At 46.1% G+C, this 16402-nt stretch overlaps 1 protein-coding gene across 1 annotated transcript in view; it reads left to right on the plus strand.

Annotated features, from left to right (window-relative positions):
- The window catches only part of Sh3bgrl2 (SH3 domain binding glutamate rich protein like 2), a 52013-nt gene that overhangs the window by 15933 nt on the left and 19678 nt on the right, over positions 1 to 16402 (plus strand). The window contains exon 2 of the mRNA XM_032909523.1: positions 13510 to 13695. Within this exon, the coding sequence (XP_032765414.1) occupies positions 13510 to 13695 (186 nt within the window). The remainder of the gene's footprint in view (positions 1 to 13509; positions 13696 to 16402) is intronic.

Here is a 16402-nt window from a genome sequence, read left to right on the forward strand (position 1 = left end):
TCCTTGTCCCCTTCTTTCCCCATTGTCTCTCTCTTTTTGTTAGTTTTAATTTTTCTGTTGTTTTAAGTCAAAATGGATGGAGAATTCTGAGGCTGATGATGTAGAGAAGTTCCACATAGAGACCAGAATTAAGAAGCACATACAAATCAATGATAGTTACTGTATCTCTGTGGGATGCAGACAGTAGTAACCTGTGGGCAGAGCAGGTTCCTGAGGAGATTTGAGCTGGCTATCGGAGCTCCTGGAGGCAGTTTGCTTAGGAGTGAAGCATCCAGCTGAAGCCGATGGTTGTCATTTTCCCTTGAGAAGTAATACTGGTTGGGTACGGTGGTGCTGGCTTCTGATGCCACCACTCAGAAGACTGAGGCAGGGGAATGATGAGTCCAAGCCAAGCAGCTCCCTTCCTGAGGGGGGAGGAAGGAACTGATAAGCTGATGGTGGCCCACCAGAGGAGCCTGGTCCTCACAGTGCTGGTTAGAGCATCTACCCTTCAGTGCCTAATTTATGCCTGCTGTGGTGATGTGAGCAGATCACAGCCTGCAATTACTGTGTATAAAATATAATTATGAAAATGGCCTGCTGCCCCCCACATGATCTTTCAGCTGTAAATAGTTGTTAATCAGCTCTTCAGTCACTCCTCGCAGTTACCAGTTGACTGATGGAGAGGTGGGAACGGCGAACACTCCAGAAACAGGCTTGCAGAACCACACCTCAAGCCTCTGAAGGTGCTGTCTCCTTGGGCAGCAGTCTGACAGCATGCTGTGGAAAATACCTTCGTCAGCAGGATTTCCTCCCAATAGCAGGGTTTTGACAATTTTAGCAGGCTTTGCTGGAACAGCTCTTCCACACAGTATCCTCTAATTAACAGGAAGCACATGCATGAGTTGTGTATAATTTGCAGAGAGAATCTCACCAAATAGTGGCATCGTAAATTCATATTTTATGCTTGACTGACTTTGGGGGGGGGTAAACATGTAATCTTGATAGAAAACGTAAAGACAGTAAAGGCCGACCTACCCACACCTTTCTTCCCAAGATAAATCTCTTTCCCAAGTGATCTGGGTTTCAGAGAAAGTGAGGAACAAGCACCAAGAACAGGGTTAGAGCCAGCACATTCCATCCCAGAGGTGAGAGAGGAGACACACAGGATGCACAGATGACATCCAGAGGGGTTTATGGTTAAATTGACGGAAAGGCTCAGAAGCACCCCAGTGTTACTCAGCAGTCAGACCATAAGTCATTAAATGCCAGGTCATGGCTGCTGTGCTTAATAGTTAGAGTTTGATGAGGGAGGTGATCTCAGTGGGTAAAGGGTTTCACCCTTAGCACTGTTGAACTTTAGGTTGTGGAGTTCTTAATGGGGACTAGACCATGCATGGTAACAAGTTATGACAGCCAACAATCCCTTTGGACATGACATATCTCTTTGAGACTAAGGTTACCTGGGACCGTGCAGTGGGGCCACCTGAGGGACCGTGTGCATTTGGGACTGAGCCATGAGGAATAAGTAAATCGTAATAAAAGAATAGGAGGCTGAGTGATGGGGGAGGGGCATCATGGGAAAGAACCAGCCAAGGAAGACACAGAGGGATGTCTGAACAGCCCTCAGGAAGTGTGGGTGAAGGTAGTAAGTATGGGAGCTGAGGAGAATCATTTGGAAACTCAGTAGCAACTCTACAGGACAATTCTACATTTCTCCATTGGAGTGATGGAAACTGTCAGCTTCTATTGGGTGTTCTTTGCTACTATATATTTCCAAGTTTTCTTTCTCACTTTATAGAAGTATCATTGTGTGATGGATGGGGGTCTTCAAACATAAGCACCTCCAAGCTGGTTCTCTGTAGCAGAGACTCTGTGCTGGGCTGGATCTTGGGAAGGAAGGAAGACAGGTGAGGGGTGAGGCTGGCCCGGGGGATTGGTGGGGGGCAGAAGCTGGAGACATTCCAGCATGGAAATATGGAATATCAGAGATCGTTCAAGCACTTGGCACACTTTATGCCACATTTTAGTAAATGTTTTCAGGATAAGTAAATGTCTGGGAAACCTCCAAGCAGAGGAGGATGGACCTAGGACAAAGGAAGGGTCCTTTGGTGACATTTTTGACAATGGGACTAACTTCTAAAAAGGTTCACAATGTCATTTAGTCTCTGGTTTTAGGTTTTTGGTCATCTTGATTCTTCCACACAAAATCTTTTTGTTTTCTCTGTATGTGCTTCCAGTCCTGAGTGCTGGAACTTGAACCTAGGGCCTTGTGTATGCTAGCCAAGTACCTCACCACTGATCTAGGTTTCCCAGCCTTGGGTAGTTTGTTTGTTTGTTTTATGTGTGTTTGTTTCATACATTCATACATGTGTGAACACATATATATGCAGGTCCATTTGCTGAGGCCAAAGGAGGACCTTGAGCAGGCTCTATCTCTCTATCCTACTCCCTGGAAAACAGGCTCTTTCACTGAAGCTGGTTAGCTGTTTAGGGATAAGTTAGTGGCCAGCAGGCTCCAAGGGCCCGCGTGTTTGACCACCTGTGTTCTGGGTTTACAGGCATGCACAGTCACACGGGGCTTTCTGTGCTCCTGAGGCAGATCCAGTTCCTCCTGTGTGTGGTGACCACTGACCCTTCTCCTTGGAAACGCTCTCTAGTTGCTGTCTCTTGAACTGTAAGCCTCAGCCTGGAATAACTGCCCATTTGAAACTGATTTATACATTTTAGAGCATAGGGATCACTTTGTGCAGGGTGGCCTTTCTCCTTGAGGTTGTAAACACTTTTTATTTGTTACACAGTTACTTTAGCAATGCCTGCAGCTGTTTTTATGGAAACAAAGAATGTTTTTGTTTGTATTCTCTCTGGGCGGAGGGGGGGATTTAATTTTTTCTTCACTCCTAGATTGGCAAATCATCAGATTGGTTAGTCTTCGGCCATAGACCTGCACTAATCTTTGGGGCACTTATGTTCTAAAGGATCCACCTGTGACCTTTTTTCCCCCTCACTCCCTAAGCTGTAGTCCTCTGCCATTTTTTCTTCTGGAACAAAATGTAGTGTTGTTCAGAGTTTTGTACAGGAGTCAAATCAGAGATTAACATACTGGGATGCTTCAGAAACAGTCATAAGACAGGCACAGTAATATATTCCTGCATTGCCAGTACTCAGGAATTTGAGGATTTGTGAGCTTGAGAGAGCCTAGGTTACAAAGCTAGACCTTTAACAAAACTCTGCAAACCAAAGAACAAAGTAAATACAGCATGTAATAGATTCAGTTTTATTTCAAAGGGAAACAAAAATAAAGATAACAGTGTCTTCGAACACTGAGAGCACAGCAGGCGCGGTTTTTAACATGCAACACAACCTTCTAGGCATGAGAGAGAACATGCGACTCAGGCTGGAGATTTAGGTCAGTGGTAGAGTGCTTGCCCAGCCATGCTCAAAGCCCTGGGTTTGATCCCCAACACACAGCTAGGGAGAGAGTAAGAGTGAGCAAGGAGGAAGGGTTATATGAACAATGACATCACGGAGATGATGAAATTGAAGGGACTTACTATATTTTGGGCCAGCCATGTGATGTTCCAGGACTGTGCACACTGGGTTCTGGTGAACACTGTCACCGATCCTACTCACCACCATGCACTAGAAGCCAGGACTTATATCTCCATCTTTATCACCTCTCGGTTACTTGTTCCCCGGCCTTTGTCCGTCCCTCCACATCAGCCTCCCCAGCTTCTGACATCACAGCTTGTGTGCAGTCAGCTTTTTATCGAGTGGCACCGCGTGGTACTTGTTTTTCTGTGCCTTGGGCTTATTTCACTTAATGTAGTGACCTCCCCTGAGGCTTGTTGTTGAAATGACAGGATCGCAGCCCTTCCTGCAGCACTGCTGTATTCTGTGGCGGCTGTAGACCACATTTCCACCATCCATTCACCGGCTGATGTGTCCTTTGTTAGGAATCACAGTGGCATGTTTGGGAAAGATGCGGATAGGAGGTTACGATCCACAGCAAGCTCCATTCCAGAGGAAAAGCACCCCAACCACAAGGACTGGTCCACTGAAGCAGAATCAGGAGTGATAGAGATTGTAACAAACAGACGGAATGTGATGGGGCCTTAAAGGGGCTTTCCTGGAGGCCTGGAAAGGAGCTCCCTAAGAGAGATAGTGTAAAGTAAAATCATAAGTCAGGTAGGCACCATAGGCAATAGGGGTGGGGGTGAGGGTGCTGAAGGGAAAGAGAACACCTCAGGAAATCCTATGAGCTGGGGGGAATATCCTCATATTCATAAGTTTTAGCAGGGTTCTGGCAGGAAGCCTCACACTACATGATTTAGTCTGACATTTCTGTGCAACAAAGGCCAGTCATTGTAAGGGACCGTACACTTACCTTGCAGTTTCAAAGATGAGGTGCAAGGTGCAAGGCCACAGCAGTGTCTTTTAACTATCCCAGAGAGACAGAGACAGAGACTGAGAGACAGACAGACAGAGACACAGAGAGATGCAAGGAGTGCGGCCTTATTCCCCAGGCTGTCAGAAAGGGTCTCGTAGAGTAACTAGCCTCTTAAAGGGGCAGGCCCATGGTTTGACACACTTACACTGTTTCTGTTTCTTGGCTGTTGTGAGCAGGGCAACAGTGAACACGGGCTTGCCTATGCATGTGTGTCTCTGGCCTGTGATTTCATTTCCTTTGGATACATTCCCCATGGTAGTTTGATTTTCTTGTTGACACTCTCTTCCATGGTGGCTGCACTGACTCTCATCTTGTCATGAGTTTGTGCGGGGTCTCCCTTTTGACACATTTTCACCTGGGTTTGACTCTTGTCTTTTGTGTCTGCTGTGGTTGACACTATTCCTGGGCTGTGATTCTGGACTCTCTAAGGAGAAGTGACAAGTGTTAGCATTCTGTCTAAGCTCCACCCCCACCTGTCAACAGCCAGGTGTGCCTGACACTACGAAAAGGGCTGCTTGCCCCCTCCTCGCCCTCTTGCTCTTGCTCTCTTGCTCTTACCCTCTTCTCCCTTTGTCCCTTCTCTCCCCGTTACCCTCCCCCCTTCCTCTCCACGTGCTCATGGCTGCTGAGGCACTCCCTTCCCCCAGACCCTCATAGAACATATTCACCCCCTCTCTCTTTATCTTTTTTTAAACACAACATTTGTGCTGAAACCCGGGATCGAACCGGGAAATATCCTCCTCTCTTTATCTTTTTATAAACACATCAACAGGAGAGTGGGGTTGTTTTGTTTTGGTGTAGTACTCCACAACTTCAGTCTGGTATTCAGTTCTGATGGTGTTGATCTCTGTGGTCATGTTTCCTCCACTTGTATGTACTTGGTCGTATGGAACATGCTTACTTTGTATTCTGATCGTCCTCATCCCCCATTCCTCCATTTCCTCATAACTCTGGGTAAAGATGCCTGTGTATGTCCTGGACCAAGTTTCTTAAGTTCTGAGTGTTCGTTCACTTCCTCCTTGCTACTGTCTCAGAAGGAACTCCTTGGAATGATACTTTAGGTCTTGTATTGTCACATAGCACCAACAACACCGACCACAAGTACTTTTCAGGACTGCAAATATCAGGCTTGCCAATGTTCTATTGGCTAAAGAAGGTCATGTGACCAACACAGAGTTAAGGGGAAGATAAACTCTAACCCACTGAGAGGAGCTGTGGTTTCTCATTTGTGCGCAGATACAGAGGAAGGGAGGGTTTAGTGGCTTTGTTGTTTTCAGTATTTTTTTTAATTATCACAGTGTATAACACATTTTTTTCATTATTCTTTCAAATTAATTTAAAAAACATTTTTGATAATGGAATAGTTAAAATGAAATTGTTTTATTCATTTACTTGTGAAATACTGCTGTGGATTAAGTTGGCTTCTCATGATTACACAGTGGTGTTTTGATTAGAAAACAAATCATCTTTGATTCCTGGACCTCTCTGTGAACCGACGGGTGAGATTTATGTCATGTTTTGTTTGACAGCCTGTCCACTGTGACACAGAGTTGAGAATCTTTACTCTGTTTTAGTTTCTGCTTATCTAAGAAATAAAAACTTTCCCCTTTCTGGAAGCAGGTTCTCTCCCATCCCTACCCACCCCAGTCTCTCATCACCATCTGTTTTCCCTATCTGTGTGCTCCACGCCCCCTATAAACTCCACACCATCACATCCTGGTCTCTTGGTTATCCCCTCTCAGAGGCAGACTTTGTCCCCATTTTCCCAGTAAACCTCTGTTTATTGAGGTCTGTTTCATGATGTGATTTTTGTGGCATTCCTTGGGCCTCTAATTGCCAGGATACCCTTTTGCTACAAAGCCCTTTCTGGTTTGGTTGTGTGCCTTTTTTCTGATGTCTCTGCACCATTATAAACAGACGCCAATGAGCGTGCCCCAGATATGGCCTACTGTCCTTACAGATACATAAAAAGGTCTTAATCAGTCAAGCATCCACACCAACTTAGGGGAAAGGAAGCCATGTGTTTGAAGTGTGGAAATAGGTGAAATAAAGACCTGGAGCATCAAATACCTACATCCTTTGAAGCCACCTAGTGGAGAATCAGCCTGTCTCCACCTTACACTTAAAAACAATCTGATAGAAAAGACAGACTAGGTTTATTCCTGTTTACGATTAAACCTCTGTTTCTCAAGGATTAGGCTATGTCCCACCCATAACCTTAACTACAAACGGTCTGTGCTGCCTCTGACTGTTGCAGGAATGTCCGTGTGTCTTTGTTTCAGTAAGTTGTTTATAACCATCTTGCAACCCTACCTTTGTTTCAGACAGTTGTATGACCACCCATGACCACCTCGTTCTGCCCATCCTGCAACTATGTCTTTGTTTCAGGAGATCTGCTCCTAGAACCCTGCCCATTTGGCCTCCAAATCCCCATTCGGAAACCCTCCACCCCTGAGCTATAAAAGTCTGTCTTTCTCACATCCGGTGCTGACCTCTCAAATCCCACTGTAGAGTGAGGCAGCCTGTGACATGAATAAAAAGCTTTCTTTAATTAATCACTTGCTTTAATTAATTTGACCATGATGATTTGGGTCAATGGTCTTCCCCCATCTAGAAGTCACTTGATTGTTTTGTATAAAGTCACATCTTGGGCAAAGAAGAAAAGCAAGCACATTTGAATGAAAGAAACAGTCCAGCATAATCCTAAATATATCCCCCTTCTCCATTCCCCAGTGAACCCATAGAGAAGGCTCTCTCACCCTTTAGGCACCTGAGGCTGGGAGAGGTGCTAAGTAATTTTCAGAAGACTCTCACCCTGCAGGACTCTGATTTCAACTAGGCCAGTCTGTTCCTGCCCTGCCACCCCAGGTTCTGCCCTGTCTTCTGTGTGTGCTTAATTTGTCTGTAATTAAACTCGCCTGCCCACTGTCATACTTATTAAATCTCAATTTAAAAAAACAAAACAAAAACCACATCTCACTTAAATTGATTATGCCTCCTCATTTACAAGTGAGACCGGAAGCTCCATGGAGCCACATAAGCTATGCACACATGGAACTTAGACAAAAGATGACAGGTCTGGAAGCCCATGGATGGACTCTGACAGGGCTGCCTAGTCATATAAATTAACCGGCACCCTCCTGGGAAAGAACTAATCCTACAAGAGAGTGGAGTCTATTGGAGGCCACTGCCACAACTAGAATCAGCCGGAGTCCAGCGCAGTGCGATTTGTTTAGCCTGTCTCTCGATCACTCCACAGAGGTTGCTGGGGCCTGTGAAAGCCACGAGCATCTTTACGTCGATTTACAAGGGTCACTGAGTGACCATGCCTCGTCAGCAAAGCCTGTAGTGCAAGGCCGGACAGCTCACTGCTGAGGTGCCTAGGGGTGTGTCATTAACACGGGTACAGGGATCGGGAGCTCTCTGCAGATCCCGGGGAGCATAACTCAAAGGAAGAGGTTTGCCATGCAGTGGTCAGGAAGGTTGCTTGCTGTCAGTCATGTCTCAGGAGATTGCCATAGAGCCTAGAAGCATTTGGCAAAGTGGTTAAGGGTAATCGAGTCCCAGGGTAGCAGTGAGAAGTCAATACGACAAAGCAGCGTACTTTGATATTCCGTTAGCATCAGTTTGCACCTCTAGCCACAAATAGTAAAAACAAAGCACTAAGTTATGCTCTTGTGTTTAAAAAAATAAATAATAGAGCTTAAGCAGGAAATGTTTTAAATAATAGAGCTTAAGCAGGAAATGTTTAAACAGGAGTATTATGTAGTGAGGACCGACTTTTTCAGTGACTGTCAGAAGCACTGTGTTCTCTTACTCGCAGGGGCCACATGTCCCTGAATCACTGCAGCTTTGTGCAGTTAGGTAGATGACCCTGGATATACTGCCTTTAAATTCACATAATCTTAAAATGGAGAAATCAGAGTGTCCGAACCATATTTTAGTGGGTTGGCTTTCATTTAAATCAGATTGCTTTTTGGCTTAAAGAGCTACTCTGCTGTACAGAGTACAGTGGGGATCTGCAAACTTGCAATCAAAGGTTCTCATCCAGGACGGACTGGGTGGACAGTCCCTGGGTTTGTAAAATCCACTCTGTGGAGAGAGGTCAGACCAGCAGTAAGGAGTAACCGATAAAAGGTTAGCATATGTAGGTTACGAAGTGCCCGTACACGGTTAGAGAGGGCTGAACCCAAGGAGCTAGTGCTGCTATGTAAGTAGTTGCTTCTAGCTACCTGTGAAAACTGTGTGTGTCCATTAACAAATATTCATTGTGTGTCTGCTGTATGTGCAAGGTACTGTGTAACGTGCTGTGGACAGAACAGGCAAAACTGCCTGTCCTTGGTGAGTTTATGTTCCCTGTGAGAGGACAGATGTGTTGACTGTGGGGGAAAACGGAGGACTTCAAAGGGAGTAGAAAGTTCTAGAATGGCTGGTTAAAACTCCAGTGGATAAGAAGGGCTCACTTGGGGACTGAATCAGAAATACTAATTTTTTTTTTTTTTTGATATGGTCTTTTAGACAGTCTCATGTAATCCTAGCCAGCCTAGAATTCTCTGTCGACCAGACAAGCTTCAAACTCGCTACAGTCTCTTTCCTGGCCCTCAGATGCCGAGTGACTTACCTTATTAGGGCTTTGTTTGTCTAATGGGGAAGGTTCAGAGCAAAGCAAAGGTCGGGGTGGCAGCTGTAAGATGTCACCAGGGACCGAGGCTCCTGCCTTCCCTTTCAGAGTCCCTAGCAGATGGTGTTTGTGTTCACATTTGTGAAGTGTTTTCTGTATCTCCAGGTAACCGTGCTTGCTATTGGGCAAGGAAGAAGGAAATGGGGAGGGCATCCCACTGAGTAGCCCAGGCTGGTCTTGAATGCTCAATCCTTTTTTTCTCAGCTTGCTGGGCTGGCAGACCAAGCCACGCCTAGCTGGGATTTGCCTCTAATTCCTGGGGCTCGCTGCCTTCCATCTCACCAGCCAGAACTGTGTTGGGGATCACTTCCTGCTTTAAAGACTCCGGGAAAACTGTCTTCTGTAGTTGAACAAGGGCTGTCTGGAAGCAGACTTCTGTTATTAAAAAGGTGGGGTTGGCAATGGGTAAATAACCATTGTTTGCAATGGCTTCTAAGTGTATTTGAGTGAAAACAAAGTGTGAGCTGCGTGTACCTTCCAGCTCGGATGAATTGACACAGATGGATGGTGCCAACCACCATGGTTCTACAATTTACCCCTCTTCTATTTGCCCAGCAATGAAAAAAATACTACTTATAAAATTTGAATCTTGGAGAGAACAAAATTCTCTGTGCAGAGGAGATGTCGTGAGTGCCGTTTATGTTTGGATTCTAGTGCTGACCAGCACTTCCTGCTGTCACAGGGTGCACCCATCAGGCTGCATATTCTGTCTGGTGTCCCTGCCATTGCAAGCCGGGGGCCCCACAGCTCTACACCACCTCTGCAGCTTGTAAACAGCCAGCCAGTGTGCTGTTCCTCATCTTCCTTCCTGCAGCCAGAGCCACAGACATCCTCTGGGACATTTGGTCCTTTGATTAGATTTCCCCTACCCTGAATATCTGGTTGATTGACTGAGCAGTGTTGGCTAATCTTCTACAATCTCCCCAACCCCCCTCTCTTCTTTCATGTTACTGAAGGAACCCGGAGGTGAATGACAAAATAGCTTTCTTCCTATTAGTTGGGGGGACTTTACTGTCCCCTCAGGCAGTTCTCTATGAGACTCTACTCTGTCCTTGCCGTTTTGAATAGTCACACATTGGTAATGCCCAGAAGGCTTTAGAGTGAAGCCCTGGCTCCCCCTTTCCTCACTCACCAGCTCCTCCCTTGTCCCTCGCATTGTCCTCAGTCTCCCAGCACCTCCTGCTAGTTTCTTACATGACCTTCAAGAGTTTTCCTTTTCAGTAGGACAGATATTTTCCCAGTTTTCTTCATTGCTTTTCTTTAAAAAAAAAAAAAAAAAAAAAAAAAAAAGCCAGGTCTACATTTTTTTTAAACCTGCTGATCAGTCTTGTAGATTTTTCCAGAACAGTGTTAACAGTTCACAAGAGGGCTGCTTCTGCTTCTGCTCCTGTGTTGTTCTTAAGCTGGACAGTGCTAAAACTCTCCCTGAAGCACAGACCTGGCTGTGCCTCTTTTTGAAATACAGATCACCTCTGTGCTGGATAGTTTTATTTCAGCTTGACACAAGCTAGAGTCATCTGAGAGCAGAGAGCCTCAGTTGAGAAAATACCTCCATTAGATCAGGCCGGCAAGTCTGTAGGACATTTTTTAAAAGTAGTGATTGATGGGGAAAGGGCCCAGTCTGTCCTGGGCTGGTGGTCCTGGGTTCTATAGGAAAGCATGGTGAACAAGCCAGGTAAACAGCACTCATCAAATGGCTTCTTCATCAACCCTTGCCTTCAGGTTCCTGTCCTGACTGAGTTCCTCTCCCCACTGCGTTTGATGAGATTGTTTTATAGAACTGTGAGTGGAATATACCCTTTCTCCCCAAGTTGCTTTTGTGTTCCTCACTGTAATAGTAACCATAACCAAGGCCATCTCTCATACCTTTACTCTGTATAGTAATCCGTCAGTCATCGCTGTTGTCTGGGACCTATCTCTTCATTTCTGAGCATTGTCGGTGTTAGTGTCTTTGAATTTTAGTATTCTGAGTCATTTCACACAGCTTTGAGGTCTTGGCCATAAGGAGGAAGGATGTTGAAATCCCAACACTCATGAGACACTGAGTATGGTCCTGTGGACTGCTGTGGTCTTGGTGAAAACAGGTTAGCACTGGCCCATTAGGAGCCTGAAAAATATCTGTGCAGTTTGACAATTGAGTTTCACTCATAATGCCTATTGTGGTAGCACATGCCAGTCAGATGTGTCGAAGGGGCAGAGGCAGGGGATCACAAGTCTCACTTGTAGGGCTTTTACCTGGAGTGGTATTGGGACATATACTGAGAACATTTATAAAGGTGCTATTGTGGGCTAGCTGTGACCCCTCAAATGTTTGTTTAAATCTGGTGTCTAATACGGAATTGGGAGGTGAGGAATGAGGTTAGTGCCCTCAAGGATGAGGCCCTAGGGAGCTGCCTTGTCTCTTCCACCAAGTGGGGTCGTCGAGAAGGGTTGCTTCCATCTATGACCCGGGAAATGGGCACTGGCCAGATACCTGTTCTACTAACACTTTGATCCTGGGCTTCTCAGCTTCCAGAATGAGGAGGAGCAGGCTTACTGTGTCACAAGTCACCCAGTCTGTGGTGCTTCACTCACTCCAGCTACCCTGCAGACTGAGACAGCAGTTCGTGCGTTATCTCATCCCATGGTGCTGTTCTAGTAGCAAAAGTTCCAAGTGCACCGAGTAACCAACAAGATAATGTGCTGCATATGTTACCTGTACGAAATGTAAGAGGCTGCATAAACGCACAGTAGTCTCCAGCCAGGGTGCTCCAGGCAGCGTTGGTCGGCCGTGGGTGTTGTAGCGGCCTTCACAGCACGCTGAGAACACTGTGTCCAGAACCTAGTTGCAGTGACATCATGCCCTACCTCATGGAAGAAGGCTGCCACCTCAGCCTCATTATATGTCGAGTTTTGAGTTAATAGTTGATCTGTTATGAATTCAAGACCTGTTACTGGTTTTTGCCACCCCTGCCCCTGACAGTTTTGAAGGTTAGGGCAGTTTTAAGAAGCTGAGCTGTGTTCCCGCTCATTTCGTTATGGATTTCGTTATGTGTTGCTGCCTGGGTTAGTAGGACTGTAGGCCACTGCTTTATGATCTCAAAATTCGGGGCTTTTTATGGTCAGGAAGTGGATCATGAAAGACCTGCCCAGAAGTGTGCATGGTTGGTCCCTCAGGGCAGAGGGAGGATAACAAAAGAAGGATATAAGGCAGGAGAATGGCATTGAGTGTTTTAACAGCACACCGGCTGGCTGTCAGACCTTGATCAAACACTGGGGAACCACTTTTGACCTTGGCTTTCTTAACTGTAAGACAGAAGCAGTAAAACCACTTTCTTAGTTTTCAAGCTGAGTGAGGAATTTTTACATCCTCAGGTTAAAGTTTCAAAACAATATAATCACATTCCTGAAATTATGGATCCCATGTGAGGGCAAACAGTCATCTTTTCCAGAAATGAAAGATGGCTTCATTATCTATTTGGATTTATAACACCACACAATAATTCTCAGATTCATGTATGTGAGCTTATCAGTGTGCTGTTTTGGCAGCATTTCATCTGTGTCCTGTTAGTCATTCATGGACCCAATAATCAGAGTCACATGCTATTGGTGGTTTCTGAGGGGGTCTGGGGGGTGGAGGTGGAGGAAATCTGTGTGAGAATTTGTTCCTCAAGCTTTGGGCTGTTTGTTCACTCTTTCCCTTTTTTTACGAATGCCTCTTCTTCGGTCATTTAGAAATGACAGCCATGCTTTGTGTGTCATATGCTTAAGACTTGTTTAACACATTGAATATGGCTTCCCACATTTGAGGACATGTAGATGCAGCTGACGCGCCGAGGAGCACACCTGACCCCTAGTGACTGGAGGGGGAACCGTGGAGGGTCGGAGGACTGCAAAGGGTTGAGACAGAGTTGGCTGAAAGATGTTTGTGGCTTAGTCTCACGCAGAAGTGAGGAGTGAGTAGTGTTTCCTCTTGTGAACTGAAGAAGGAATTATTTCCTGGTCATGAGTGTGGCTGTGGCATATCCAAGAGGAATAACTGGGCTCTGCTTTCATTGGTCACCGAAGTGCGCATCATAGATGGGGTGTGCATGGCTTGCAGTGATCCTACAGGTGATCCTGCCCGCCATTGCCTGATTTTAAATGTCGGCCCCCAGCAGGGTGGGACATGGGGAGCGGCTGTCTCCCCTTCCTTTTCCCTCCTCCTCTGTCCTTGCAGGCATCAGGGTTGAGCCTCAGCCTCCTGGGATGTCTGGGTGTGGGAGTCTACTGCACTAGAGCTGGCTCAGTCCCGGCCTAGACAGACGGTGAGGGGCAGTGTGCATATCCCTCCCACCTTGGGCAATCTAGAATAGGCTGATCTGCAGATGCGTGCTGACTGTGTCAGGTAAGCATTTCTCCTTGTTTATCTTCTCTCTAGATCAAGAAGAAGCAGCAGGATGTGGTTAGATTTCTGGAAGCCAACAAGATAGAGTTCGAGGAGGTGGACATCACCATGTCGGAAGAACAGAGGCAGTGGATGTACAAAAACATTCCATCTGAGAAGAAGCCTGCGCAGGGCAACCCTCTGCCTCCTCAGATATTCAATGGGGATCGATACTGTGGAGTAAGTGGCTGCACCGTTCCCATACCCTTCCCCTTGTTTCCCATAATGCTATGGGTGTGTAACCCACGGTACATTTGGATCCTTTACAGTAAAGGCAGTAGCTTCCTGCAGCACCCGTACAAGGTTAGGGCTAGCAGAGTGGAGCTCAGTGCAGTCACAAATGCAGCATCGCAGACAGGGAGGGGGCTGTTAGGGAATTGTGTGATGTGTAATAGAGTTCAGGGGTGTCTGTCAGTCTTCCATCCTGTCCTTCCCTCTGCTTTGAAAGGGAAGTGGAGAGCAAAGGTTTGTTTTGTTCTGACTTTTCAAGCGTGTCTCTTCAGTAAAACATTTGGGGGCCAGACTGAAGAGGTAATTATTCTTGAATCATTATTCCCCACTGATAGCTGATTAGAAAACAGAATTCATATTCAAAAAAGATTATCAACAGAGGGATTGCTGTGAATATCTAAGGTCTGTTTTGGTGCCTTCCTGCTGGGTGGTGTATGAGAAAGTCGGTTGCCTCGTTTTCCACCTAGCTTATTTCCTAGGTTAGGAACAAAATCTCCCTGCTGAGAAGGTCGGGATTGACTTTTACCACAGCTTTAAGTGCCACACACGAGTGTTTATTTTGGGACTGCAGCCCTTTTAAAGAGCGACAGTGCAGAGAGTCACAGATGCTGTAGGTGGCTAGGTCGTCATCAGGGTGGAGAAGGGGTAATGGTATGTTTGGTGGCTGGAGAGGCAGAGAAGAGAACGAGAGGTCAGTCAGTAAGGCTGGGAACCACCTCGTCCTGCAGCCGTGACACTTGTCTGCCCCGTGTTGCTCATGGCACCTGTGGAAGTTTCCTATCGACGTACGCCTCAGTTCTGTGACCCTGAGACCCACTACGTCCTCTTGCCCACCCCCCACGTGGTGGGCGTGTGCACTGCCACTCTGAGCTTTCCCAGTTTGTTCCCTCACCTGCAGGCGCACCACCTCAGGGCCACACCCAGCTCTAGTTTTCGGCTCTTTGAGCAAGAGTTGTGACTGCCCCCAAAGCTTTTCTTAACTAAGTCATCACGTCGTTAGAGCATCACGTGTTCGTGCTTTACTAGAGAGGTGCGTAGAAACAACAGGCACCATTCATGATGGCCGGTGCCTGGTCTGCTCGGCTCAATGTCTAGAGTGAGGGACAAGTAGAAATGCGTGTAAACTGCAGTTCAAATAAAGCTACTGGGATTGGGTTTGCCCAAAAGAAATTGCATGTTAGGGCATAAATTTTAAGTCACTGTGACTAGGCTCAAGTATCTTTATTAATCAAAATTAAAACCACCGCAATTGACTTGTTTTTGCCAATAAGATATGTTTACTTCCTCCTATCGTGTAAAAACTCTGTGCCTCAGGATTTAATGAATTCTCAGAAAACCTCCCTTATCCTGCTGTCCCTAGAAGGCTTTTCCCTGTAAAAAAGTCGTCTCGAGCCTTGAAGAAGTGAGAATCAAGTTAACAGGATGGATGAGGCCGAGCTCCAGAGCCCAGTAGCTCCTGAAGCATTGGTTGTGTGACAGGTGGCGGGGCATTGCTGGGGGGAATTGGGTCCTTTCTGTGGACAGCGTGGGGAAGCCCTGCAGCTTCCTGTGCATCTCATCCATTTGAGGAGCTGCCTTGCAGGTGGAAGGGTCCCACCATACTCTATTGGGGTGGAGCAGCTGGGCAGAGACCACCGGTGACCTGGGGCTTCTCAGTCCAAATGCTAAGCTGGCTGCCACCAACTGTCAATCACACATCACAGTCCAGCCGAGAAATGGTTTGTTGTTATTTCTAGAATTAAGAGAGGACAGTGGTTAAAAAAAATGACAACCTCCCCCCCTCTCTTTTATTGATCAGTTCATAAGGCACCCACTAAGCAAGCTTTTTCACTTTTCAATTAGCTTCAGTGCCAAATGGCCACCATTTGGTCCACACTGACCTTCTATCTGTGATGGTAAGAGGATCAGCTCTAGCAGTCGCTCTCAACTGGTCATTGTCAACTCCTGTGGCCACCATATGCTCCTCATCTTCAAGGTCTCCTTTGCGAAGTTCGTTGAAACATTGCCTAAGTGTATGTTCGTGAGCAGTTCCCAGACAAATGTGTTCTTGTGTTCAGAGTCGTCTCTACTTCTCAGCCATCCATTTTTGAACTCACATAAGAAATCCCCTAAATTTGCTTTTTGTCTAACATCATTTCCATATTATATAATACATGTAAAATAGACATGTGGTAATAAATCATTAGCAAAGGAAGGAAGAGAGAAATGGGTGTTAAAGTTATATATAACATAACCACATTTATTTTAAAATGTCCTCAAATATCGGATGAGAAGTTGCAGCAGTGGAAAAACTGCAGTGATTTTCGCACCAGCGTAATAAAATAATATGTCAGAAAGACTGACACGAAAGCCAGTGGCTCTTTCTCCCTGGGACATGGATGGTATGAGATGGCCTTTGTTTTGTTTGTCTGTGGAGTCCTTTTTAGGTGTAGAATCTTGGTGGGAAAGAACTGTGACTGCTTCATTCTCATCTGGGCCAGGGACGGAACGCAGATGTCAAATGCCTTCTCTGTGGTCCTGTGGGTGTTTGTCAGTTTCTGCTGTGAAGAATTGGAAGGTTGGTAGCACACTGTGCATTCCAGAATGAAGTGTCTTCTGAAGTTCCTTGGGGAGTGCCCAGGAAGTTGTGCGAACACTTTGTACGTGCCCTTCTGCT

The sequence above is a fragment of the Rattus rattus genome, chromosome 8, assembly GCF_011064425.1.
Source record: "Rattus rattus isolate New Zealand chromosome 8, Rrattus_CSIRO_v1, whole genome shotgun sequence".
NCBI classification, from domain to species: Eukaryota; Metazoa; Chordata; class Mammalia; order Rodentia; family Muridae; genus Rattus; species Rattus rattus.